Consider the following 26,444-nt stretch of genomic DNA (forward strand, 5'->3'; position numbering starts at 1 on the left):
TTCCATCATGTAGTTTTAGATTTATCTGCATACACTGATGACTCCACATAACTTTTGGAATTTAAACACTATAGTCACAAAAGAAAATATGCGTCTATGCCCACACACACAAACACATACGCACAAAAGTCAGAGAGAAAAAGGAAAAAAAAAAAGTTATGCACCAAATGATAAAAGCCAGAAAATTTCTGTAATTGGCCAGAAAGAATATTGTATAAGAAAAAAATAGCTTTTACCACTATCCTGTGTTATTTATTTTCTACTTCACTGCATAAATTAGCAACAAGAAAGATATCAGTGTTCTTGTGGAACAGATTTAAGCTGACCAGCTTCCCTGAGGCATTAGTAATACCAAACTCACTCTCTTAGAACGTCCCAGAGCTGTGTATTATAATATCAAGCAATTATCTCTTCTTAATCATGCTTTACCTTACTAGTTGACACTTAAGCTGACAAATAGACATGGTCATCAGGCAAAATTCTCTCTGGAAGACTTATCTCCTATGTTCTAAAACAGAGCATAGTAAATAACTACCTGAGGGCCAAATTGGCCGCCACTTCCTGTTCTATATGTAAAATTATATTGGGGTACAGCAGTACTTCATTGCCATGGTATCTAAAGCTCCTGTCACACTAGAGAAAAAAGGCTAATTAGTATGAGAACAAATGGCCCTCAAAATCAAATGTATTTCCTTGCCTTTTACAGAAAGAGCTTGCCAACACCTGCTCTAACCTGAGACTGAAACTTGATTTCTGATGCCTCCTCAGCCACATTATGAGCGGAGCTGACAAGCACCTAAGCAAGCTTCCATAGAAAAAATAAAGATATAAAGAAAATAATACCTCATTAAAGGTAAATCAGATAATATAGGCCACAAGAAACAAACAATTTTAACATAAAAATCTAAAACAAATGTGCTTAAAGATAGATGGATTGACAGATATTGTCAATCCAAAACAAAATTAAAAATCTATTTTAAAATGAAGAAGTGTTAGGCAGAAAAATGTGTTGTGATCATAGAAACAAAAACTAGATTATTAGTAGGCTGAATATTCCTGAGATGAATTCATAAAAGGGGCATTATATTGAGGAATTTTAAAGACAACAAGAAAAGCTAAAGACATAATGACACATAAACTTCAAATCATAAAGTTTACCAAAGTAGGAAAGATAACTGGAAAGAGAAAAACATTTGAATAAGTCAATAAAGTGTGGAGACTTTGTATTTTAGTAATATATTGGACTATTAATCTATCACTAAAACAGCTACAATTACTGAATTTTATATTTTCTTCAAAAATAAAAAAGCTGAGAGGATAGGAATTCGCATAGAAAGTAAAGGAACCCTTGAAAACTCAGAGAGATAAACTCAACCTTCAAGTAGCATTTGCTCTGAGGCCATTTGTCAAACGTGACAAATCTGCGCCCTGCCCTCTAGGGTGCAAGAGGACAGAAGAACAGCCTGGGCTGGTCTGAGAGCAGAATCCAGCAAGAGACTTGTGTTAGTGCTGAAGGCCTAGTTGCTAAGCCCATACCTCAGAGTTAAAATAGAAATACACTTAGTCATTCTATATTCTCCACTAGGCTAAGAACTAAATTCCCTTAACATTTGAACTAGGAGGATGGAAGGACCCATCTTTGAAAAGCTGAAGCTAAAAGATGACTCAAGATTACACTACTGGAGCAGTTTCATATTTAGCATATTGCATTTTCTGAGATTCATTTTCTTTTGATTTCGTCTTACTGTTTCACACTATATCATTCAACCAAGATTAATTTATTAATTAGTCTCCTTGTGCATTGTGACATAATTGTCACTGTAAATGATCATCAAACAGATATAGCAATATTAAGACTAAAATGGGATTTCAAGCAATAAAGTGAAGAAAAGTCATTTATTATTGTTTACTTGGGAGTATTGGTGATCCATAAAATACTACTTTTAAATTGTGGGCATCTTAGTTTCCACAGAAACCATGATAGTTGTAGATAAGTGGTAATAAGCTCCTAAAGAAAACATAACCAGGCTTTATTGAAGACAAACACCTCTTCTAAGCCTCAAAGCATAGCAACAGATAATTTTCTAATAAAAGTAGGAAGCTCACACTAAAGCAAAACTAACTGCATATGAGACATTTTGCTATGAGCTGACATTCACAACAGCAATGCAAAACAGAAGAAGACTATTACGTGTTTGTGGTATTAGAATTGTGATTCACAAATTTATAAGAACAGCAAAACTATACTTCATGTGCTGAAGAAGTAGAAGGGTAGCTTGATAATTTTTTAGGAATCAATTATCTATGAGATAATAAAGCAGAATATTTGGGTTCACCAAGAATTCAGTGATGTAACTGAAAAATAGACGCATTAAGATGCATATTAAACACAGCTGAAGAGTAATTTTGTGAAATGGAAGATAAGCCAGAAAATATTTAGAATTCATCAGAGAAAATGAAATTTAAAAGTTAAAGTGGTCTTAAAGGCAAAGAAGATATGAGAAATTATAACAAATATCAAACTTCTAAAAATAATTAAATTGACAGCAAAATTAAAGTCAAAACTTTGATTTAAGAATCTCTTAGTAAATATGCAAAGTGATAGTTGGGAGCCAAAATATTTCCATATGAACTGAACTATCAATAAGGAGAGGAGCACTGAGATATCCTGATTGATTTCCTTTATTGTGGGGTGTATTTGTATAAGAATAGCATATGATCAGAAAAGTATGTGAAAATGAACCTAAAATAATTCTGCGCGCAAACGAACTACGTTGGACACACCACAGCTAAGTTCAAAGAAAAAAAATTCAGGAGCAAAGACAAAATAGTGTTTGCACCAACAGCCGTCATTCTGAAGGCAATTCACAACCTGTATTTCAAAGGTGAGATAAATAGTCTAGAAGAAAATGCTTAAAACAGTGAAACAGATTTAAATCAAAAGTGGAAAATATTATTTTTTTGAAAATAATGTTGTGCAAGATTAAAATAAAATAAAATGAGTTAAAAAGCAATACCAAGTTAAATTGTCAGTTGGAAAGTAAATTAAAGTATTTAAAATACATTATTCAAAAAGAACACTTGTTCTTTCTTGACACATTGAATTATTTTACTATTTGAGAAGAATTCATTTTGTAATTTCTTCAGGTAAATTAAACTAATATGCCAAGAAGTATAAAGGGAATGAATAGACTGTCTTTTCATGGCTGCTTTGATATTCTGAACAATTTCAAAACTTTCAGTGCAATTTCTGACAAATAAAAACCTTACAGCGTGTCTGCATCCACTTAATTCACTGGGTCTGACACTCTGCAGTTTCTAGCTCTTCTCCAAATTCAAATAAAATGATCATTCAAGACAAATAGTTTGAATTAGTTCTAAACATCAAGATAGAACAGAATGAGTAAAGATATTTAAGAAAGAGGACATGCAGAATGGCTTCAAAAAATGCAAAGTGCAAAGTAAATGTGTTTTGAACAACAGGGAATATTTTGAGAGCAATTAATAGAAGTCATTTGACTATAATTCTTTTTCAAAAAGTAAGTTTTAACTATTTTGTATTACATCTTGTATGTTGATTTTAATTTTGTGTGTAAATTTTATTTATAAATGAGTATATTACCTTAGAGTCACCACAGAAAACTTCTCCTTATTCAAATAGCTACAGCATTACCTAGTTCATCTTTGATAATCCTCTATAGGATATGTTCAGAAAGTTATTTAATGGACTGAATATATACATGTTTTCAATGTTTATTCTGCCATGTTTATTTTTTTACATTAAAAGTTACACACGCACACACATATATTAAACTCCTTATTTTACAAAATGAATGATTTTCACCTGTTTCTCCAAATTAAATTACTGACAAAAAACAAATAACAAATTTAGTACTGTGGATATCTGAAGATTATACAAGAGGCTCTCTGAACAAGAAAAAAAACACAAATCCATGATCTTCTGCAATAAAAATCTGAATGATTTCTTTGTGTTTATTCTTTTCTGGATTATGAATTAGCAAAGAAAACAAATATTCTACTAAAATCACATATTTCTTTAGAATCACATATAATTGCTATGATTTGTAAAAACTGTGCCTCTATTGTAGTTAATCTAAAAATCTTTCTTAATGGTAATGGCATTAAAATTTTAAATTGTTGACACAGAGAAGATTTTTTTAGAAAAAGCTTACAATATCCCTTTTTAAAAATAGTGTAGGCAAATAGTTTTGAGTTAAAAATGCAGAAATGGTTAAGTTTGACTTTCTGGTCTGTTTCTAATTCACTCATCATATTACAGCAGAGGAACACACAGAAGTGAGTGCTCTAACATAAAAGCATTGGTGATAGTTTTAGAACCAGTTTCCATATTCTCCAGTCAGTTTAGAGTCCATGGGCACGTGCAGGACGAGATTTGTGATCAGACCTATTGTTCTTGATTGTTTTCGAGACCTTAAATAAAGAAAGGCACTAGGAGAGTTTAAAGATTTTTTTTTCTTCCACTCTCCTTAGGCAAGAAGGAGACTTAGACTCTTAACCAGATCCTTTTAGTCTGCATTTAACTTGAAGACGGTCGACTACAGATGTAGGGCTGACAGCAAACAGCAGAGGGCAGTATTTACTCATGCATGAATTGTCTCTGGGCACACAAAGTTGGAAGTTTGTGGAGTTCCTGTGGCAAAAATGTATGACATATGCCCTACATTTGCATTGTTTGGCTTAAATTCATATTTTGTAAGTTGGTTTCCTTAAAGGGAAAAAATACTGACCTGATTCCTAGTCATTTTTTTTTTTTTCTTTTAAAGAAGCAATGTAAGCGGCCACAGAAGTAGGTACAGTGCTTCCAGGGGAGTTCATCTGAGTGTAATACGTGGCATGTGGACTTTTTTCCCTCTAACATAAATAAGGTTTAAATTTCAATGTACTCATTCTATTTTTCCATGTATATTTTTATCCCGAACAAAAGCAAAGCAAAGCTCTATTAAATTTCCTTTGGCTACAAAATGTCAAGAGCCAAATTACTCCAGCAAGGAACAAAATTCCAAACTTTGCAACAGGAAAAGATCTCTCTCTTTCCAAAGGGCTGCCATTGTTATTGTTGTTGAAACCCTAAGGTTAGGGCACCGACACCTGGAATCCAATTGGGAAGGAAAACAATACAGAGCAAACACTGAGTTCCCCTGGCTGGTCCTACCGGAAGTGAGCAGCTGGTGCTCAGGCCTTTCAGAGCTTATTACCAGGAAAGTGGGGAAGAGGGGCAAGTGGACGCAGGTTTAGGGTTCAGCTCTCCCTGGACTGCATAGAGCTCACTGGTAGACTAGGGAGTGGGAAAGAGTTGGTCCGGATTCTGTGGGATCACAATGCATAGCAGCTCCCTGCCTTGCATTGAGACAGAAAGGGCAGGAAACGGTTAAAGCAAATCTGAGCTGCAGCGCATTCCCAGACAGGCTTTGCTTAATCCTTCCTCCCCGCTTTAACAGACCCTCGCCCCTCGCCTTTGTTTTATATCTCTGGCCCCCCTTACCCCTGAGTTATTACTAGAGTAACAACCTAACGGTCTTTCCCCAGGCCCTGCCACTAGTTATTTATCTGCAAACCTGAACCCACCCCCATCCATTCTGCGGCAGCTTTTTGCTATTATTGCGCTGACATCGGCCAAGATTTGACCATGAAGGAGGGAGAGGGGAGAGAAGGAGGGCAGGGGGGCGGGGGTGAGGGAGGGGAGGAGGGAGGGAAATCCTCCCCCTTCTTAGCGCCCTGGCTCCGGGGCTCCCACACCCCATCCAGCCGTCGGGGAGGCCGGGGAGATCCGCACCCCGAGTAACCACAGTGAGGGCGCCCGTGGCCGGAGCGCCAGGCGGGGCCCAAAGGGACGGGAGCCCGGGAGAGGCCGTGGGTGACACGACCCGGAGCTAGGGGGAGCCCGGCAGAACTCCAGTGCGGGATCCACGAGCGGCGAGCAAAGTTTCTGAGTCCTGTTCTAGCTCGCGGTCTCCTCCCCCTCTGTTTGTGTTTTACGACACTGTGTATGTGCGTGTGTGTGTGTGTGTGTGTGCGTGTGCGTGTGCGTGTGCGTGTGTGTGTGTGTGAGAGAGAGAGAGAGAGAGAGAGAGAGAGAGAGAGAGAGAGAGGGCGCGCGCCCGGGTGTGCGCGCAGCGGGAAGGGGCGGAGGCGGGCGCACCGGGAGGAGGCGCAGAGGGGCTGCTGAGCTCCGCTCCGCGCTGCAACCTTCAGCCCCAGCTCGCGAGGAGAGCGCTGGCAGGCGCCGTCCGGAGCAGCAGAGGGCACCGTCACACCCCAGCGCCGAGTTCCCAGTCTCCGCCGCCAACCGGGAAGGAGAAAGAGGGGCAGACCACCCCCTCTCCCAAACAAAAAGCCTTGTGGATTACAAAGTGAAACTGACATGGGACAATAAAAGCAAAGATAACGGGGACAGGGACGAGGTGCTCTGGAGTGGGCTTCTGATTGAGGCCGCCGGAGAAAGATTCCCATCTGGAATGGTGAGGGGAGGGGACTCGGGGACCCCGTGTGGCTCCTGCCTGACCCCAGCGAGGCTGAGAAGAAAGGGGGACCCGCGCTCGGTCTGGATGTACAAATAATGGGTCGGCAGGCGCCCAGGCAGAGGTGAAAGATGCGGAGCAGCCCAGGCGGTGCCCGGGGCCGGACCGCCGGCTGGAAGCCGCAGCAGCAGGGTCCGCGGCGGCGGCGGCGGCTGCAGGGACAAGGGCGCAGCTGAGCGCTCCGGGTGCGGGCGCTGGGGCGCGAAGGCGAGCGGGGGCAACGCAGCTCTCCAAGTGCCTGCGCGCGGACGCCGCCGCCCGGGCCTGGCCACCACTGCGGGAGGACGCTGGCGGCGTTGCAGCCTCGCTCTAGACGAGCGAGGAAGCAAGGAAATTCCTCATCTCCATTTTTTGTGAAAGGAATTCGATTCTCCCGTTACCCACCGCTCCCTCTTCGGTGCGCAGTTGTGCTGTTTCGTCGCTACCGTCGTTTGTTCTTCCTTCTACAATTTCTTCGCTTTGGGTAAGTTAGTTCTAAAGTTTCTCAAGAAAACTGTTTACAATTAGCCTCTTCGTGTACCTTGAATGCAAGCAACCTCTCCCAACTCGGAACCCTCCGGGTGAAAACGCTTGGACTCTCTGGATTTAAAACAAAGTAAAGGAGAGAGGGGATTCAGGAAGAGGTCCCAGAAACTTTTTTGGGAGTTTAGTTTGCAAGAGGGTTCCGCGGAATGCCCGGGCGCTTTTGGCCGCACCATCGCTCCTGCTGTACGCGTCCAGCTGGCTACCTGGAGCCTTTGGCTGATGGGACTTACTTTGGTTGGACTGGAGGCTCTTGGAAACACCAGAGGTCTCAGACCCAGCTGAATTTTTGTTAGTGCTACTTAATCCCTGTAAATACTATTCCGTTCTCTCCGCTCTTTCGTTCTCTTCTTCGCACCGACCCGGGGAGCCAGGACCATGAACTTGGCAGCAGGCAGGGCTCCTGGGCGCCCGTGGCTCCCGCTGCACACTCTGTCAGGATTCCAGCTCCTTCGAGTCTTTTGGCTGCTGTCACTGCTCTCGGGGCCAGCGTGGGTCCATGGGGCTGAGCAGCGCCAGGTGTTCCAAGTGCTGGAAGAGCAACCTCCGGGCACTCCGGTAGGCACCATCCAGACACGCCCGGGCTTCACCTACCGGCTCAGTGAGAGCCACGCCTTGTTTGCCATCAATGCTAGCACGGGAGCTCTGTACACCACCACCACCATCGACCGCGAGAGCCTGCCCAGCGATGTGATCAACCTGGTGGTCCTTTCCAGCGCTCCCACCTACCCTACTGAAGTGAGGGTGCTGGTGAGGGACCTAAATGACAACGCCCCCGTCTTCCCGGACCCCTCGATCGTGGTCACTTTCAAGGAAGACAGTAGCAGTGGGCGCCAAGTCATCTTGGACACTGCCACCGACTCGGACATCGGCTCCAATGGTGTGGACCACCGCTCCTACCGCATCATCCGGGGCAATGAGGCAGGCCGTTTCCGCCTGGACATCACCCTGAACCCCAGCGGCGAGGGCGCGTTCCTGCATCTCGTGTCCAAGGGCGGGCTGGACCGCGAGGTCACGCCGAATTACCAGCTGCTGGTGGAGGTAGAAGATAAGGGCGAACCTAAGCGGCGGGGCTACCTTCAGGTAAACGTGACTGTGCAAGATATTAATGACAACCCCCCAGTTTTTGGCAGTTCCCACTACCAGGCGGGGGTGCCTGAGGACGCGGTTGTGGGCTCGAGTGTCCTGCAGGTGGCGGCGGCTGACGCAGACGAAGGGACCAACGCGGACATCCGCTATCGATTGCAGGACGAGGGGACCCCTTTCCACATGGACCCAGAGACTGGGCTGATCACGGTGCGAGAGCCGCTAGACTTCGAGGCACGGCGCCAGTACTCGCTCACGGTGCAGGCGGTGGACCGAGGCGTGCCCTCCCTCATCGGGCGCGCTGAAGCGCTGATTCAGCTCTTGGACGTGAATGACAACGACCCGGTAGTGAAGTTCCGCTACTTCCCTGCCACCTCGCGCTATGCCTCTGTAGATGAAAACGCTCAAGTCGGTACTGTGGTGGCTCTGCTCACTGTGACTGACGCAGATTCCCCTGCGGCCAATGGGAACATCTCCGTGCAGATTCTCGGGGGCAATGAGCAGCGCCACTTTGAAGTGCAGCGGAGCAAAGTGCCAAACCTGAGCCTGATCAAAGTGGCCAGCGCGCTGGATCGCGAGCGCATCCCTTCCTATAACCTCACTGTCTCCGTCTCGGATAACTATGGGGCGCCCCCTGCCGCAGAGGTCCGGGCTCGGTCCTCCGTGGCTAGCCTGGTGATTTTTGTTAATGACATCAATGATCACCCTCCTGTCTTTGCACAGCAAGTGTACAGAGTGAACCTGAGCGAGGAGGCGCCCCCGGGAAGCTATGTGAGCGGGGTGTCTGCCACTGATGGCGACTCTGGTCTCAACGCTAATCTGCGTTACAGCATCATCTCTGGCAATAAACTGGGATGGTTCTGTATCAGTGAGCATAGTGGCCTGGTGACCACAGGGGCTACGGGGGGCCTCGACCGTGAGCTTGCTTCTGAGATTGTGCTAAATATTAGTGCCCGGGACCAGGGAGTTCACCCCAAGGTTTCTTATGCGCAGCTCGTAGTGACACTCCTGGATGTGAATGATGAGAAGCCAGTGTTCAGCCAGCCAGAAGGCTACAATGTGTCTGTGGTTGAGAACTCCCCTGCAGGGACAGAACTACTGGTGCTTGGGGCAACTGATGGGGACTTGGGTGACAATGGCACAGTGCGCTTCTCCCTACAAGAGACTGAGAGTGACCAGAGGTTATTCCGCCTGGATCCTGTATCTGGGAGGTTGAGTACTATCTCCTCTTTGGACAGGGAAGAGCAAGCTTTCTATTCCCTGCTGGTTCTGGCGACAGATCTGGGCTCCCCTCCCCAGTCATCAGTCACTCACATAAATGTGAGTCTTTTGGATATGAATGACAACAGCCCTGTATTCTATCCAGTCCAGTACTTTGCTCATATTCAGGAGAATGAGCCTGGAGGTAGCTACATCACCACAGTGTCTGCCACTGACCCAGACTTGGGTCTCAATGGAACTGTCAGATACAGTATATCAGCTGGGGATAGGTCTCGGTTTCAGATCAATGCTCAAAGTGGGGTTATTTCTACAAGAATAGCCCTAGATAGAGAAGAAAAAACAGCTTACCAGTTGCAAATAGTGGCTACTGATGGTGGGAATTTACAGTCTCCCAACCAGGCAATAGTTACTGTCACAGTACTGGACACTCAAGACAACCCACCTGTATTCAGCCAGGCGGCCTACAGTTTTGTGGTTTTTGAGAATGTGGCTCTGGGATATCATGTGGGTAGTGTGTCTGCATCCAGCATGGATCTCAATTCCAACATCAGTTATCTCATTACTACTGGGGATCAGAAAGGTATGTTTGCAATCAACCAGGTTACTGGGCAGCTCACCACAGCCAGTGTGATTGACCGAGAAGAGCAATCCTTTTATCAGCTGAAGGTAGTGGCCAGCGGGGGCACAGTGACTGGAGACACGGTGGTTAACATAACAGTGAAGGATTTGAATGACAACTCTCCTCATTTCCTTCAGGCTGTGGAGAGTGTAAATGTGGTGGAGAATTGGCAGGCAGGTCATAGCATTTTCCAAGCCAAAGCTGTGGACCCAGATGAAGGTGTCAATGGCATGGTACTCTATAGCCTGAAGCAAAACCCTAAGAATTTATTTTCTATCAATGAAAAGAATGGTAATATTAGTCTTCTGGGGCCCCTGGATGTTCATGCTGGCTCCTATCAAATAGAAATCTTGGCATCTGATATGGGAGTTCCACAGCTCTCCTCTAGTGTCATCTTAACAGTGTATGTCTATGATGTAAATGACAACCCACCAGTGTTTGACCAACTTTCTTATGAAGTCACCCTTTCTGAGTCAGAACCTGTAAATTCTCGATTCTTTAAAGTGCAAGCTTCTGATAAGGATTCAGGAGCAAATGGTGAAATTGCCTACACCATTTCTGAAGGAAACACAGGGGATGCTTTTGGCATATTCCCAGATGGCCAATTGTATATAAAAAGTGAACTGGACCGTGAACTTCAAGACAGATATGTTTTACTGGTTGTTGCTTCTGACAGAGCAGTAGAACCCCTTAGTGCTACTGTGAATGTTACTGTAATTTTAGAAGATGTAAATGATAACAGACCTCTTTTTAATAGTACTAATTACACATTTTATTTTGAAGAGGAGCAGAGAGCTGGGTCATTTGTGGGCAAAGTAAATGCTATAGATAAAGACTTTGGGCCAAATGGAGAAGTAAGATATTCTTTTGAAATGGTGCAGCCAGATTTTGAGTTGCATGCCATCACTGGGGAAATTACAAGCACTCATCAGTTTGACAGGGAATCTCTTATGAGGCGGAGAGGGACTGCAGTGTTTACCTTCACAGTCATAGCAACAGATCAGGGCCTCCCTCAGCCTCTCAAGGATCAGGCCACTGTACATGTTTACATGAAGGACATAAATGACAATGCGCCCAAGTTTTTAAAAGACTTTTACCAAGCTACAATATCAGAGACAGCAGCCAACCTGACACAGGTTTTAAGAGTATCTGCCTCAGATGTTGATGAAGGTAAAAATGGACTTATTCATTACTCTGTAATCAAAGGAAATGAAGAAAGACAGTTTGCAATAGACAGCACCTCTGGTCAGGTAACACTGATTGGCAAATTAGACTATGAAGCGACACCTACCTATTCTCTTGTAATTCAAGCAGTGGATTCAGGGACAATCTCTCTCAATTCAACCTGCACTCTAAATATTGATATTTTGGATGAAAATGACAATACTCCTTCATTCCCTAAATCAACACTGTTTGTTGATGTTTTGGAAAACATGAGAATTGGTGAGCTTGTGTCCTCTGTTACTGCGACTGATTCTGATTCAGGTGACAATGCTGATTTACATTATAGTATTACTGGGACTAACAACCATGGAACTTTTAGCATTAGCCCAAACACTGGGAGTATTTTTCTTGCCAAAAAGTTGGACTTTGAAACTCAATCTTTGTATAAACTAAACATAACAGCAAAAGATCAAGGAAGGCCTCCTCGTTCATCTACAATGTCAGTGGTGATTCACGTGAGGGACTTTAATGACAATCCTCCTAGCTTTCCTCCTGGAGATATTTTCAAGTCTATAGTTGAGAACATTCCCATTGGTACATCTGTCATTTCTGTAACTGCACATGATCCCGATGCAGACATTAATGGGCAGCTATCCTATGCCATTGTTCAACAGATGCCCAGAGGCAACCACTTCAGCATAGATGAAGTCAAGGGGACTATATATACTAATGCTGAAATAGACCGAGAATTTGCTAATCTCTTTGAGTTAACTGTAAAAGCCAATGATCAGGCTGTGCCAATAGAAACTAGACGATATGCTTTGAAAAATGTGACCATTTTGGTTACAGACCTGAATGACAATGTCCCAATGTTTATATCACAAAATGCCCTTGCTGCAGACCCTTCAGCTGTGATTGGCTCTGTCCTGACAACAATTATGGCCGCTGACCCAGATGAAGGGGCCAATGGAGAAGTGGAATATGAGATCATCAATGGGGACATTGACACCTTTATTGTGGATCGTTACAGTGGTGATCTGAGAGTGGCCTCAGCACTGGTGCCTTCACAGCTGATCTATAATCTCATAGTTTCAGCAACAGACCTGGGCCCCGAAAGGAGGAAATCAACTACTGAACTGACTATCATTCTTCAAGGCCTTGATGGACCTGTTTTTTCCCAACCCAAATACATAACTATTTTGAAGGAAGGGGAACCCATTGGCACCAATGTAATATCTATAGAAGCAGCTAGTCCCAGAGGATCTGAAGCCCCTGTGGAGTACTACATTGTTTCAGTTCGTTGTGAAGAAAAAACAGTTGGACGCCTCTTTACTATAGGGCGCCACACTGGCATAATTCAGACTGCAGCCATTCTGGATCGGGAACAAGGAGCCTGTCTTTATCTGGTGGATGTTTACGCCATAGAAAAATCATCTGCTTTTCCCAGAACCCAGAAAGCAGAGGTAATGATACGGTATCACTTGTTATTTATTGCTGTGCTTTTAACAATGATCCTTTTTTTTTTTTTTTTTTTTTTTTTTTTTTTTTTTTAATCTGCACCGGGGATCGAACTCACGACCACCTGCTTGCAAAGCAGGTGCTTATGCCGCCGCTGAGCTAAATCCCCAGCCCCTAACAATGATCCTTTTTTATACCTGTATTTACTTTCAATAATTATTTACCTTTATTATCAATTCTTATGAAGAGGAACACATAAAAATGCTGTGTCACAAAGACTAACAGAATTTTGTGAATTGTAACTCTATTTCTGGTTTTAGTCAAATGATAAATGTTTCTTCACTTTGAGCTTCACCTCATAGCAATAACACATATAAGGTTAATGAGGAATATTTAGTCCTTTTAGAAATGGAATAAAAGAAAATGCATTTGTCTAAGCTAAGTCACTGAACTAACCTAAGCACCTTTTAGTAAAGAAGTCTTCTGGAGAATGGGCAATTTCAGGATTAAGAAATCCCTCTTCCAAAATGAAGAGCTTTGGTAGAAATTGGCATGATGCCATAGCTTTTTGAGGTGAGTGGTGATGGACCACAGAGTGATAGTTTATATCATGGGAGTATTAACTTTCACATCCTCAGCAAACTTGGCAATTTCTTTATAGACAGTGAGTAATTTTAGTGTGCTAAGCCAAAGTCAGGGAGATTCCTGATTTTGTCTGCCTTCACATTTTAGACAGTCTCTTCTGACTTATAACAATCATTTGTTATAAGCAACAACACGTGTTACATAATCCCATGCTTTACAAACTGAAGCATGTGATGGGACATGAATGACCAGAGACTGCAAAGTCTTTCTTTGAGTGGGGAGGGGGGGGGAGAACTATGTTGTTTAGTGTCACAATATAGGAAAATGTCCTGATTGCTGTTGAGTAAGAAATTGGTGTTTTGTAGTATACACCAAGAAAATTCCAAGCTTGACCTTCCCTGGGCTATATTTTATGTTACTACTTCCGTGTATCATTGATTTATTTTTATCAATTGAACTGTTGGTTTAATAATCAACTAGAATTGATAAAGCCACAATCTGGAAAGTTCTTGTTTTTGTTTGTTTGTTGTTTTTTAAACTCATTTTCCACTTTTCTTCTTTTCCACTTTACTCAAAGTCACTCCGGTGTCTGTCACTCAGCCAAAAACAAAAAATATCAAATGTGGTTTGTGATAGTTGGCAGTGATCCAAACACAATATACTAGTGCAATTGAGGAACCAGTATTTGTTTTCTTGCTTTCTTCTCTTTTTTTGGAAAGGTGAGTGATTATTTAAATTTTAAATGTCCATTTATGGCTATTATCTCTTGGATTCTCTGTGATTCTTTTTATGATAACTGGCTGTGTCTATTCTGTGCATTCAATGCATGTATGTAGGGTAGTGGCCATTAGAAGTAATTAGTTATACAATTCTTAGAGATACAATTCTAAAAGGAATTCAGTTGTGTCTTACATACAAAACCTGAAAGGCTTTCTAGAGAAATTGTTCCTTTTGCCTATTAATTTTTAGAAAGATTTTTACAGAGGAGCTATTTGATTTAGTTCAGGTCATGATTTACCATGATTTATATGTAATTTTAGTTTTATTTGAATTATCCTTTCCTATACACCTCCTCTATCTTTCTTCTCTACAGTTCTTTCTTTTTAAAAAAAAGTTTGTTGTACAATTTTTTCTTAAATGAAGAGATTTGATTAATTTAAAAGTTTAAATATTTATTAAAGGAATGTAATTTAGTCATTCCCAATATTGGATCAATTTGTTAAACTATGTTACTAGGTGTTATTTAGTCTAGTGTACTATATTTTATTAGGACAATAATGGAGAATGACAGTAAATATTATTATAGCTTGAAGATTTGTTGCTTTGGTTTGTATCTATTGGATAGGCAAAGGTTGGCTTAGCATAGGAATGGGAAACAGTCCTGCCCCTGCAGGCGGCAGGAGGATTAACAAATGGTAACTACCAATAATTCTGTTAGCAGCAGGGGATGATAAATCTTTTACTTTTTTATCCTCAAGTAACATCAAAATCAAAAAGGTACTCATATTTGCCATATAATTGTTTGGTTAGAAGCATAAGGAAAATATAATGTGGTAATTTTTACAAAAATAACAAAGTATGCCAGAATATCCTCTGTGAACTAAAGTGCTGAAATTACAAAGTTTGAGTTTCCAAATTCCAGCCACTACTAAAACTAGAAGCAAATGTTGTTCCCCAAAAGGTATTAAAAGCAATATTTGGGGTTAAAATATCATATTATTATTGATTGTCTCTTTCATGTGTATACAATGAAGTGCTTTTTTTCTCCTGCACAATGGTTTATAATGAATATATATATATATACATATATGTATATATATGTATATATATATATATATGATGTCAGAGGGTATTTTTTTATTTCTTTCTTTCCAAGTGATGACTTTGTGTCATAAAAATTTTAAAATGTATATCTATCTACAAGTGTCTGATTACATATTCATGTTTCTGGCCAGAATCAAGGCCAGTCACATTCCATGTGCAAGCTGAAGGTCAGCAGGTAAAAGAGAAACAATTTAAATTCATGCTTTTTCTAATTCTTGACAGTTGTGTGAAGAGGGGAGGATGAGAACAGGCAGAGACCTATGACTTAGGTATTGTTCATTCCAGAGATTTTTCCAGTGTACACATTTACTTACACTACCTGTCATACCTAAAGGTTTGACATGAATTGAATGTCTTTGAAGAGTTGCTTTTAGGGTCACAGATGCAGGATCTATTATTTTTTATTTTGCCTATCTTCTTTAATGAATAAATATAACCTTGATTATGTTATAATAGCTCATCAGCAGTTTGTATGTTTCCCTAGGTTTAATACAGTATGACAATGTAGCACTTGAATGTTTATTTTTAAATACGATTATGTAGGAGCATGCAATTTGAGATTCTGCTTGGATATCACTGAGATGAAGATCTTTGTTTAATTAATCTTTGTGATTTAAAAACAGTGCACTCCATGCTAGATGTTCAGATAATATTTGCTGAATGACATGATGTATAAACTAAGTCAGAAGATATGTCCCTGTGCCTCAGGAATCATCAACAGACAAAAGCTAAGGGAATGGAAGGGCCTAGTGAATCAGATTCCATTCATCAAATAAACTAAGGGTAGAACATATTAATCATCTCTGCCCTACAAATAAACTGAGTATTGTCAGAATTCTTGAAAAGGAAGGAAGAATTAAATGAGTGGTCTGATAGAGTATTTAAATGGAAAGAGCAAAATATATGCATATGTAGGTAGGGAGTGGCCAGGTTGCCATTTTCACACTTACTGGTTCCAAAAGCCCCTACATGTTCTTAGAAAGAATTCCAAGAAGGCTTTGCTTAGGCTCACCTTAACTATTGATAGTTACTATTTTTAATATTAAACCTATGAAAAAATAGCATTCATAATTTCATGAAATGTGCACCACTTTTTATTTTGTTTAAAAACCTTAATTTTTCAAACTTAAGTAAAACAATGAAAAGATTGATGTTATTTTACATTAAGAATCCTCTAGCATCTGTTTTAACAGAGTGCAGCTGTGTTCTCAAATCTTGTTTAGTCTACTGCAATGTGTTGGGATCCATAAGTTACTATATCTGAAACAAATCCATCCTCAAAGATGTATTGAGTTGAATAATGGGGAAAACTTTGGCTTGATATCCTTTTCAATAATTATTGTTTTTAATATTAATATTAACGAAGTTCACAAGTCATAGTTCCTTCAAATTTACTTGCAGTCTGGAATTTGATCACTATCTGGAAACTTTTCACAGTTTATTATCAAAAACTGCTTAGGATCTTTGTTACTTTCTTGGTGGCTCTTTTAAACTTCTTCATGACTTAGAAATAGCAGACATATATCACTTGGAAAATACTGGTATGAATTGTGAGATCTTATCCAGAAATAATTTTTAAAATGTGCTTGTTTTTGAATTGCCCAATGCAGTTATATGTATTTTATCTTGACTAACATGCTGTCTCAAAATATACGTAGTCCATGGAAAGGCTAAATTTAACTAGCAGATAGGTTGCCTCACATAGTAATTATTTTTGTGGTGACAGCTCATAATTTCCACTTTTTACATTTTTAAAAAGTACAATATATCGTGATTAACTATAATTAAGTTTCTGTACCAAATTCTCTTAAAATGTATTCTAAGTGTAATTAGGTACCCTTTGATCAACACCTGGTCTATTTCCAGCAGACTTCAGTAACCACCATTATGTTCTACTTCTGTGAGGTCAATGTTTTAGATTCAATAGATTAGTGATATATACACATATTTTGTGTCATTTATGCTTTTGTGCCTGCTTTATTTCATTTAACAGCATTAAATACAGGTTCATCTATATTGTCACAAAAGACAGGATTTCACTGCTTTTTATATATGGCAAAATACTACCTGTGTGTGTGCTGGCATGTGCATGTGCGTGCTTGTGAATCATACTTTCTTTATCCACTGATGGACATTTAGGTTGAATTTATGTTCTTGCTATTGTTAATAATGCTGCAGTAAACATGGGAGTATGGATATACCTTTACAATACTCATTTCATTTCTGTTGGGTATATACCCAGTGGTGGGATTACTAGATTACTATTTTCCCTTTTTTAATACTGGTTTCCACGATAGCACTGCAAGTATCCATTTCCATTGCTATAGTTTAAATCTTGAGTATCCTCAAAGGCTCAAGCGTTAAAGCCTTAGTTCCTTGTAAGGCATTATTGAGACGGTGTGGAACCTTAAACAGATGGGGTAGTAGGAAGTGTTTAGAGCAGTGAGACTGCTCCTTTGAGGGAGACTGTGGAACCCCAGTCCCTTCCTCTTTGATGCCTGGCTCAGGCTGTAAGAAGTTTTTTCCGCCACATACTTTGGTCATAATGTACTGTCTTGCCACAGGCCCCAAACAAGCAAGTCATCAATTGGAACTTCTGAAATTCTAAACCCAAATTAGCCTATGCTATTTAAAGTTAAATAGAGTATTTTGTTATGGTGATAGGAATTTGACTAATATACTCACTAACAGTGTGTGCCTAAGTGTTCCCTTTTCACCACATCCTTGCCTGTATTTCCCTGGTCATGTTTTTAATGGTCATTCTCACCAGAGTGAGGTGACATCTCATCACAGTTTTTATTTGCATTTCACTAGGTTCCATTGATGGCCTACATTTTTATATATGTATTGGCCACTTGTACGTCTTCTTTTTAAAACTCTCCAGGTTTCCTGTCCACTGCTAGTCCAGTTATTTGTATTTTACTGTTGACTTGTTTGAGTTGCTTATGTATTTTGGATACTAGCCACTCCTCAGATGTATAGTTTGCAAATATTGTGTCTTTATAGGTTTTTTTCTTCACTCTATCTATTATTCCTTTGTTATGCCTTTCAGTTTGATGTAGTCATACTTGCTAATTTTTGCTCTTACAATCTGTACTTCTGAGATATTATTCCAAAAGCCATTGCCAAGACATGATTTAAAGAATTTCTTCTATGTTTTCTTCTAATAGTTGTACTGTTTCAGGTCTTGCCTTTAAGCTTTCACTCTGTTAGACCTTTTTGTGTATATGGTGAGACAAGCATTTCCAATTTTATTCATCTGAATATAGATATCAAGTTTTTCCCACTGCTAATGAAGATACTGTTCTTTCCCCACTGTGTGTTCTTGGCCCTTTGTTGAAAATTATTTAGTTGTAAATGCATGTACTTATTTCCAGGCTTTCTGTTCCTTTCTATTGGTCAGTATATCTGTTTTTATTTTAGAACTTGTTTTGATTACAGAGAAGGCTTTCAGTGTTTTGATGCTCAACTGCATGGTTATAACTTACTCAAAATTTTAATTTTTACTTGAAAGTTTGAATTTTGCCACAATTAACAGCTTTTTGAAGTGTCAGTTTCTCTTTTCTTATCAAACCACACAGCATAAACTCGCTTAGTTATTCTTTCACGTGAAAATTATAATCCACAAATAAAACAGGGAGGTCACCTCACAACTCAGCTCACAACATGCTTGTCTTTGCAACAACCACTGTTCTTAGGTACAGACTAATGTGCCTTTGTGCACATGTTACTGTTTGTCACACAGAATATTGAAAATACATTGTGACTGAAGTCTTGCTTTAGTATAATTAATAATTTGGCTGGTTTTTTTTTTCTTTTTATCGGTACCGGGGATCGAACTCATGGCCGCCTGCTTGCAAGGCAGGTGCTTATGCCGCTGAGCTAAATCCCCAGCCCCATTGGCTGTTTTTCAAAGAGTTTTCTTTTTGACTTTTAAAAAGAACTGATATTTTACTTTTCCTGTGTGTATTTGGCAATGAAGAATACAATTACTCCTTCAATACTTCGGAGATACTGTTCTAATTTATGCTAAGGTTCTAGTAGTTTACTGCTGCTACTTTTGTACTTTTGATATAATTGTCAGCACAGTGAACAAAGCAAACAATATTTTGCATTATTATGAAAACAGTTTTGCTCCCAAACTTCTTAAATGGATATTTGGTTTTCTCAGAGGTTCATATATGATGATAGACAGAAGTATTGGTCAGATTTGGAAATTCCAAAGAGGAGGGAAATGTGAGAGGAGAAATTATATTAAATTATGGTAAGATTTTTTTTTGAACTGGGGATCAAACTCATGACCTCGTGCCTGCTAGGAAGGCGCTTGTGCTGCTGAGCTAAATCCCCAGCCTTATGGTAAGACTTTTAAGGAGGACAATGACTCACTAAACACTAGAATGAGTTTTAGATATTGGACAAATTAATTTTCATCATGCTGGATATGAAATGAAGAAACTTTTATTTCAGAAGGTTTAGAATCAGAATTCATTCATCTTAAATGAATGTCAATATATTTTCTATATTTTCCTTCATAGATAAAATGTAAAGACTCTCTAATAACAATAGTAATAATTACTCTATAATAACAATAATAATAATTAACAATAGTAATAATAATTGTTATATTTGGTCATTGAGTTGTAATAAATGCTTTATTAGGGATTTTTGTCATTGAAACTTATCACAACAGTAATATCATTCCAATTTTGATAGTTGTGAAAACTGAAACCCAGAAAAGTTAAATAACTTATATTTAAACAGAAAGATCACATCCAGATTTGGGTAACTCCAAAAATTTTATTCATCACTGCTATTAAACCAATAGTGATTTGCAGTTTAAGCTAAGAGAAGAGTTGTTTAGTCCTAGACACCAAAATGTATTTATGCTTTTTAATAATCCTGTTTTTTCTATTTTACTTGTTCTTAAAACTTTAAGAATTATTGTTACACCTTGAACAAATTAAGGGAGAATCCAACTGGTACCTGTTGCCATGAGCATCATCAGGAAGTTGGGGACAGTCCGGAGTCAGGCAGTGACGCTGGCCAGCCACAGTGCCCACATGGGGCCATGTGGGAATGTCTGTGGGGCAGGGAAGAGATGGGAATGAGAGAGAAGAAGCTGAAGCCAGAAAAGGGCCACAGGGAGAGAAAGAGCCATTCTTAAGGATAATGATGGGGTAGGAGGGAATTAAGGATGAAGTTTATTTTAAAGGAAGGAAAACATTTTAATGCTTTCTCTGCTATGGAACTCCACAGTGATTCTTTTTAAAAATAATCTATGATTATTTTCCGATTTTGTTTCCCATATTAACATATTTTAAAATTTATTGAACAAAGTGTTGTGAATTGAAGCTCTTTAAAATTTTTAAAATCAGGAACAAACATGTGTCACAAACACAATTATACATGGCCAATTTTGCTCATGCTGCATATTTTAAATACTGTACGTCTTCCTGATGCTTGATTTGGTTTTGCTTGTTTAGGTGACAGACTTTCATAGATAGAACTCATCTGTTGAGGAACTTACTGTGTATTTTTTTTTCCTTCATTAAAACCTTTATCATTTGAATGCTTAATTGTTCCATCATGTTTTGAGGCAATTACACTAGGAAGCACTTTCAAAAATACTTACGAGGTAAGAATTCTGTGGAATCAATTTTTCATTGCTTTGTCTGTAGCTTGTGCTTTGTCATCATTAGAATGAAAAACTGCCCAGGAACCTCATTAGTCGTGAAGAACATTAGTTGTGACTATAGAGGACTCATGGGCCCCAAAGTGGGTCATTTATTCCTAGAATTAATAAATCCAAGGCTCAGTTCTTTAAAATGGATATCCACTAGGTAGTCTTCCTAATTAGGAGCTTATGAGTGGAAATAGGAAAAGAATAAGTGGCAAATGACATGGGCCAAGATTAACTTAAGTTTCTTTAAATGTTCCAAATGTGCCTGCCTAGCAAGCATGAGGTCCTGAGTTTGACTCCAGGTACAATAAAAGTGTCTCAAATATAGAGTATGGTGAATTTTCTCTAATGCTTTCAGGCTTTGAATAGTCTGTGATAGGAGTAGCCAATATTTAATAGTCTGTTAAGTAAGGAGAGGAGAATACAGGAATGCAGGCAAGTGGAAAATTTAAGAACATCTTATTAGACAAATGTGCTTTAGAGAATTCACACACATACGCATTCATTATGCAAAGACTATTGCTTATTCCTTGATGTCAGTATCATGATGCAAAATTGGAAAATGAAGATACAAAAATGAAATTAAATCTAATGGTCAGATAAGATCTATCTAGTAATTAAGAATTAACTATTCCAACACAGTGTTCTTTACCTTCCAGACGTATATGCATGTCCACAAAACAGTAAAAAACTTGAAGATTTTAAGGAAATATTAGTGACATTTAGAAACATGCATGTCAGTAGTGTAATTTTGGTATTCTTCATGTAATCCCCACACAATGCTAATTAAAGTCACTTATTTTAAGAATGATTAATGCGTTCTGTACTTTTACAGGTGTACAGATTTTACTATGTAAAAGTTACCATGTTGTTGTTTATTTTTGTTCTGGTGATTGAAGAGGGGAAGTGCCATTTGGGTGTTGACTCAGTATTAGGGTTACTTTGGTCCCTATCAACCTTTGTCTGTATTAGCCTTGAATAAATAGATTTACAATCTGTCAATCCTTCATTCTGAGTTATTAAACTGAGGGCAGGAATGTATTTCCATTATCTCACTTACTAACTCATTTACAGTCTTCCCTTTTTGGCAACACTTTAAAAAGAATTGTCTGTACCTGCTTCTCTTTCCATCATTGAAATCCATTCTTAACACACTTGGCTCCTGCCACTTCAATGAGGTAATTCTTGCCATGTTCATTGTAGTTAATTCATAAAGACCATTTGATACAGTTGGTCTCTCACTTCTGTTAAGTACATTCTTCACTCAACTTCTGAGTCACCATAATCTGTGATGTTTTTACCCTATTTTTTGAAAAGTTTATTCTTGTCTATGGTCATACTACCCTGAATGCATCTGATCTAGTCTGCAAAGTTTATTCTCAATTTTCTTCACGAGCATCTCTACATCTTCTCAAATACCTTATGTTAAATGTTAAAACACCTTTAAAATCAGTCCTTATAAGTCTTCCCTTTTCAATTCATAAATCATCTCCTGAGTATGCCGATCAGTTTAGTAGTGTTAAATAACATATGTACACAAAAGGTACCAAAATTTTCTCTCCAACATATTAGTCTCTTCTGAAATCTATGTTCAGCTTTGTAGGACTTCTTCGCTGTTTTCTTGGTTTATTAATAGATATCTTATAATCCCGTTTTTTTTTACCTCTGAGTTTCAATACAACTGTCTCAATAAAAATTAGTCTCAACCATCTATTTCTTAGTTGATGGCAATTTCAATTGTTTGATTATTCAGGTAAAAAAAACTTTGACTTTCTCACACCACATACAATCTGACAAATTATCTTCTTATTTTAAGATATACGGAGGCTTGATCAGCTCTTCTCAAGTTCACTGTTGCTTGCTGGTGTAACTGACTCACCACCGCTGGATTACTGAAGATGTCTTCTTGATGGAATCTGACATCTTTTCCCATGGTTTTCTTCCCTTGCCTTCTTGGCTTCTGACTGCACTGGCTTCTGACTATCCCTAGAACTTACTGGTCACTGATGTCCCTCAAGACCCTCTACAAAGAACTTTGTTTCTTTCAGAAATTAACTTGGGTGGCTGTCTCCCATATTTCTCATATTTGCTCTTGTATTTGATGCTAAATGAGGGTGAACTTTCCTTTATGGATCTCATTCTCGGCAGCACTTTTATGTCCATCCTCCTCAGATTTATCATCCCTTGTCATCAGCTTCTGCTCATCTCCCACAAGCCAAATGACAAAATTCCTGGAATCAGTTCTTGGAATTCTTCTTTCTAGCCTATGATTTTGTTCTACTTGAGAAGCACAACCAACTGCACTACTTAAAATTCATATATGCATCATAGTTGGAAGCATGCGTGTACAAAAAATTGCTAGCCTAAAATTCTGATTTTCTTCTTTTAGTCATTCTATCCTTCATTAGAATGGATTTTTCTTAAGGCCAGTACAGGGCACCTCGGTTCATGAACACTTTTGTTTGCAAACAGTTTAGTCTGCAAGCAGAAATATTCAGCAAAATTTTCTTTTCCTTTGCAAACTCTGCACCGACTGCAGTCATCTTTTCCAGAATCATGGGATGAATTAAATTTTGTGAACTGAGGTACAGCTTTCTAGGACTTTTTATCTGCTATATTTACTAACTGATCTCAAGAGTCTAGAATATTCCTTGGAACTTAGTTTTGTTGACAGACTCATTGACCAAAAGAACTGGCATCTCCTCTTTGGCCCTTGCTCCTCTTGGTTTAGTGTGGTAACCAAGTGATCTTTGATATCATTTCATTTGCTTAAAACATCCCATCACTAATAGAAAGAGACAAATCTTTACAATGACCCATAAAGCCATAAGTGACTGCTCCAGTTACTGACTTTTCTGTTTGCTTTTCCTGTAAAGTTTGCTTAGCAAAGATCCTGAGTGTCTGGTACCTTGTTCTCTGGCATTGCTCCTCAAAATCTCTTCACATAGTGTGCTCAGCCTGGCTTGCTGACTTCCTCAATTCCTTCAAGTCTTTCTCAAAGTATCCTTGCAAAGTTCTTCCTCCCTCCAATGTTTCTTTTTCTCTTTCCTTCTTGTTGTTTTTGCTTAGTCCCTATCATCACCCAACACTACACATATTACTTCTCTATGATGTTTCTGGTGTGTCATCTCTCTAAAAATTTATATTCAGTGAGAGGAAAGGCTTTCATCTGTTTCTACTCTCTGCACAGCACCTACTGGCTAAAAGCAGATGCTCAGTAAATCTGTGATAAACTAAGAAATCACTGCTGATAATGCTGCAGGTGTGTTGCGTAAGCCCTAGGAGCTCAATCAGTGATGCATGCTGAAATAAAGTAGCTGGTTTTTTTTTCATCTCTCAAGTCAAGTCTTGGAATTTCTTCTGAAATTAGTGAAGTTAGCTAAATTGGCTAGGTTTGATTTTCCTGGGTAAAATAACAGGAGCTGAATGACTTCACTGCCTGATAGTCTTGTAACCCAGTCTCTGTATAGGATCTGTGAGCTACACAAGGGCTACTAAATCTTCTTTATGAATATTTGGTAAAGTAAAACATTTCATGTAACATATACATATATATATATATATATATATATATATATAATATGTGTATGTAAACTGAATGAAGCTAGGTATGAGTGCTATGTTTTAAAAATTGCTTCAATAGAAGATAGGGTGGTCATTTTTACCTTCATTTTGAAGTAGAGCACAAATTCTCATGATTTTTGAGTATTACAAATTCTAAATTAACTAGCATTCAGGGTTTTCTGACTTTGCACTGAATCTCACCATTTTGTAAGTGGTTAATGTCCAGATTGTTTATTCATCCATCATTTTATTGTTGCTGACAGTAATGATTTTAGTCCCTTGAGAGAAGCTATTGATGAATTGTAAAATTTTGAGAGGCTTAGTGACTGAGGAAACAAACAAACAAGTAGAATATTAGAAAATGCAGTGTGTCTCATTTTGGAAATCTTATCTACTAGTTAGATAACACTAGTTCGTCTTTTAATATCCATCGATCATAGTTGATTGTTGACTACCATCAAATTGTGTGTGATTAACTGTGAATGGCTTTTGAAAAAACGTATTTGTCAATTACTTAATGAAATTCTCTTAACTGAAGTCAAATTGGCAGGTCCCATCAAATAAAAGCTAAACTGTGTTTCTTCAAAACTCTTTACAAATCATATAAATTTTAGCTACTTCTTCAATAAAGGTTTGTCATTCATAGTTAAAACATTTCCTGAAAAATATGTTTTATCGTTTTGTAAAATTTTTAAAATAAGCAGATAGAATAAATGAAATACACTCTCACTTCACAAAGATGAGATATCGCTGCTTTCTATATTGTTCTGAAGTATTATTTATTGTAGCTATATAATTCTAGTTAAAATGACTACCACTTTATATATTTTGCATCCACTTCATTCTGCAGTGGACTTGAAAGTACTTACAAAAGTACACGCACAATGAAAAAATAAAGTAGCTAAATAAATCTATAGAAATTAAAAATGGGTATATCTACAGATAATCATATAATGTATAAGATTGGCATAGAGAAATCTGTAATTCAGGTAATATTCTGAGTTCATGGTCAGCTTTCTATGGGCCAGATTAGACAGAGAAACAAGATCAGATGTAGAAACCATGGCATTCTAAGAGTAAACAAATACAAAAATTCGAGACTAAACAAAAGAAATACAGATTTTTCTAAAATACAGATTTTAAAGAATTTGTCGCAGTGGATGCTAAAAATTGTGAGGATGTTTTGCAACATCTTCACTAGCCCATTAACAGATTTTCAGCATCTCTTTATTGTGATATGGATTTGTGGCAAAGCCTAACACTGCAATTCTAGCAAATAATTTATGTGTCAAAAGAGATTCCCTTTTGGTAAAGTGCTTTTGTTCAGCTTTTTTAAATGAGTAGCATTAATATTTTATAATCACAGGAGGAGTGTTCCTAATGGAGTTTTTCACATTAACTTATCTGTACCACATTAACACATCTGTAGCACATTACAGGGAAAAGCTGACTGTAGGTGTTTTCAACAAAATTTTAACGTGATCTATGATCAGCGGTTGCCTTTCAGTTATTTCCCAAACTATTCTGCACTCAATTATGCAGTTACTTAGAATACTTGACACAGTCTCCTTCAATTGGTGGCCTAGACGGCTTCCGCTAACTCAAGAGATGGATGCAATTATGCTGTGAGATAACACAATTTGCCACTGAAGATACTGATGCTTTTTAAAAGATGTGTTATGTTTTCAAATATTAAAAATGCAATAGAATAGCTGTCACATATATTTTTCCATAGTGGAAACACTAAGTCCCTAGGGTGGAAAGGCAAGGAATCTGGACTGAGCCAAATGTAGCACTGAATGGAAGCCCCTGGGTTTTAATTCTGAGACAGTCATTTAGCACCTTGATCTCTAATGAGAAGCCAAACTATGTCATAGTAGTCCCCTTCCTTGACACGCCTAGTTGGCAAAGGGATCACAGAGTAGAATTCATTATTTTCAAACTTGTACTTACTGTTGACTCGAGTTCTCTAAATGAGGATGCAACTTCTTTATGATCTTCATGTTTTCATCATCATCTGTCCAAAGATGTTTTGAATATGAAATTGAAGACCGAAGCATTTAGGCTGTGCAAATGTAGCTGCTAGATAACACCTTAGGCCCTGGCCTCTTGTTCTTTCCCACCCCAGCCCACTCAGCTGTCACTGACCCAGCAGATTGCT

The 26,444-nt window shown here is 39.0% G+C and overlaps 1 protein-coding gene across 1 annotated transcript in view; it reads left to right on the forward strand.

Moving 5' to 3' along the window:
* The first annotated feature begins 7,450 nt into the window (after positions 1-7,450).
* The window catches only part of Fat4 (FAT atypical cadherin 4), a 156,466-nt gene continuing 137,472 nt past the window's right edge, over positions 7,451-26,444 (forward strand). The window contains exon 1 of the mRNA XM_063260749.1: positions 7,451-12,635. Coding sequence (XP_063116819.1) covers positions 7,461-12,635 — 5,175 coding nt within the window. The 5' untranslated portion in view covers positions 7,451-7,460. The remainder of the gene's footprint in view (positions 12,636-26,444) is intronic.

Source organism: Cavia porcellus, unplaced genomic scaffold (genome assembly GCF_034190915.1).
Source record: "Cavia porcellus strain 051 isolate PalLab524CR breed Dunkin Hartley unplaced genomic scaffold, mCavPor4.1 scaffold_14, whole genome shotgun sequence".
Classification (NCBI taxonomy): Eukaryota; Metazoa; Chordata; class Mammalia; order Rodentia; family Caviidae; genus Cavia; species Cavia porcellus.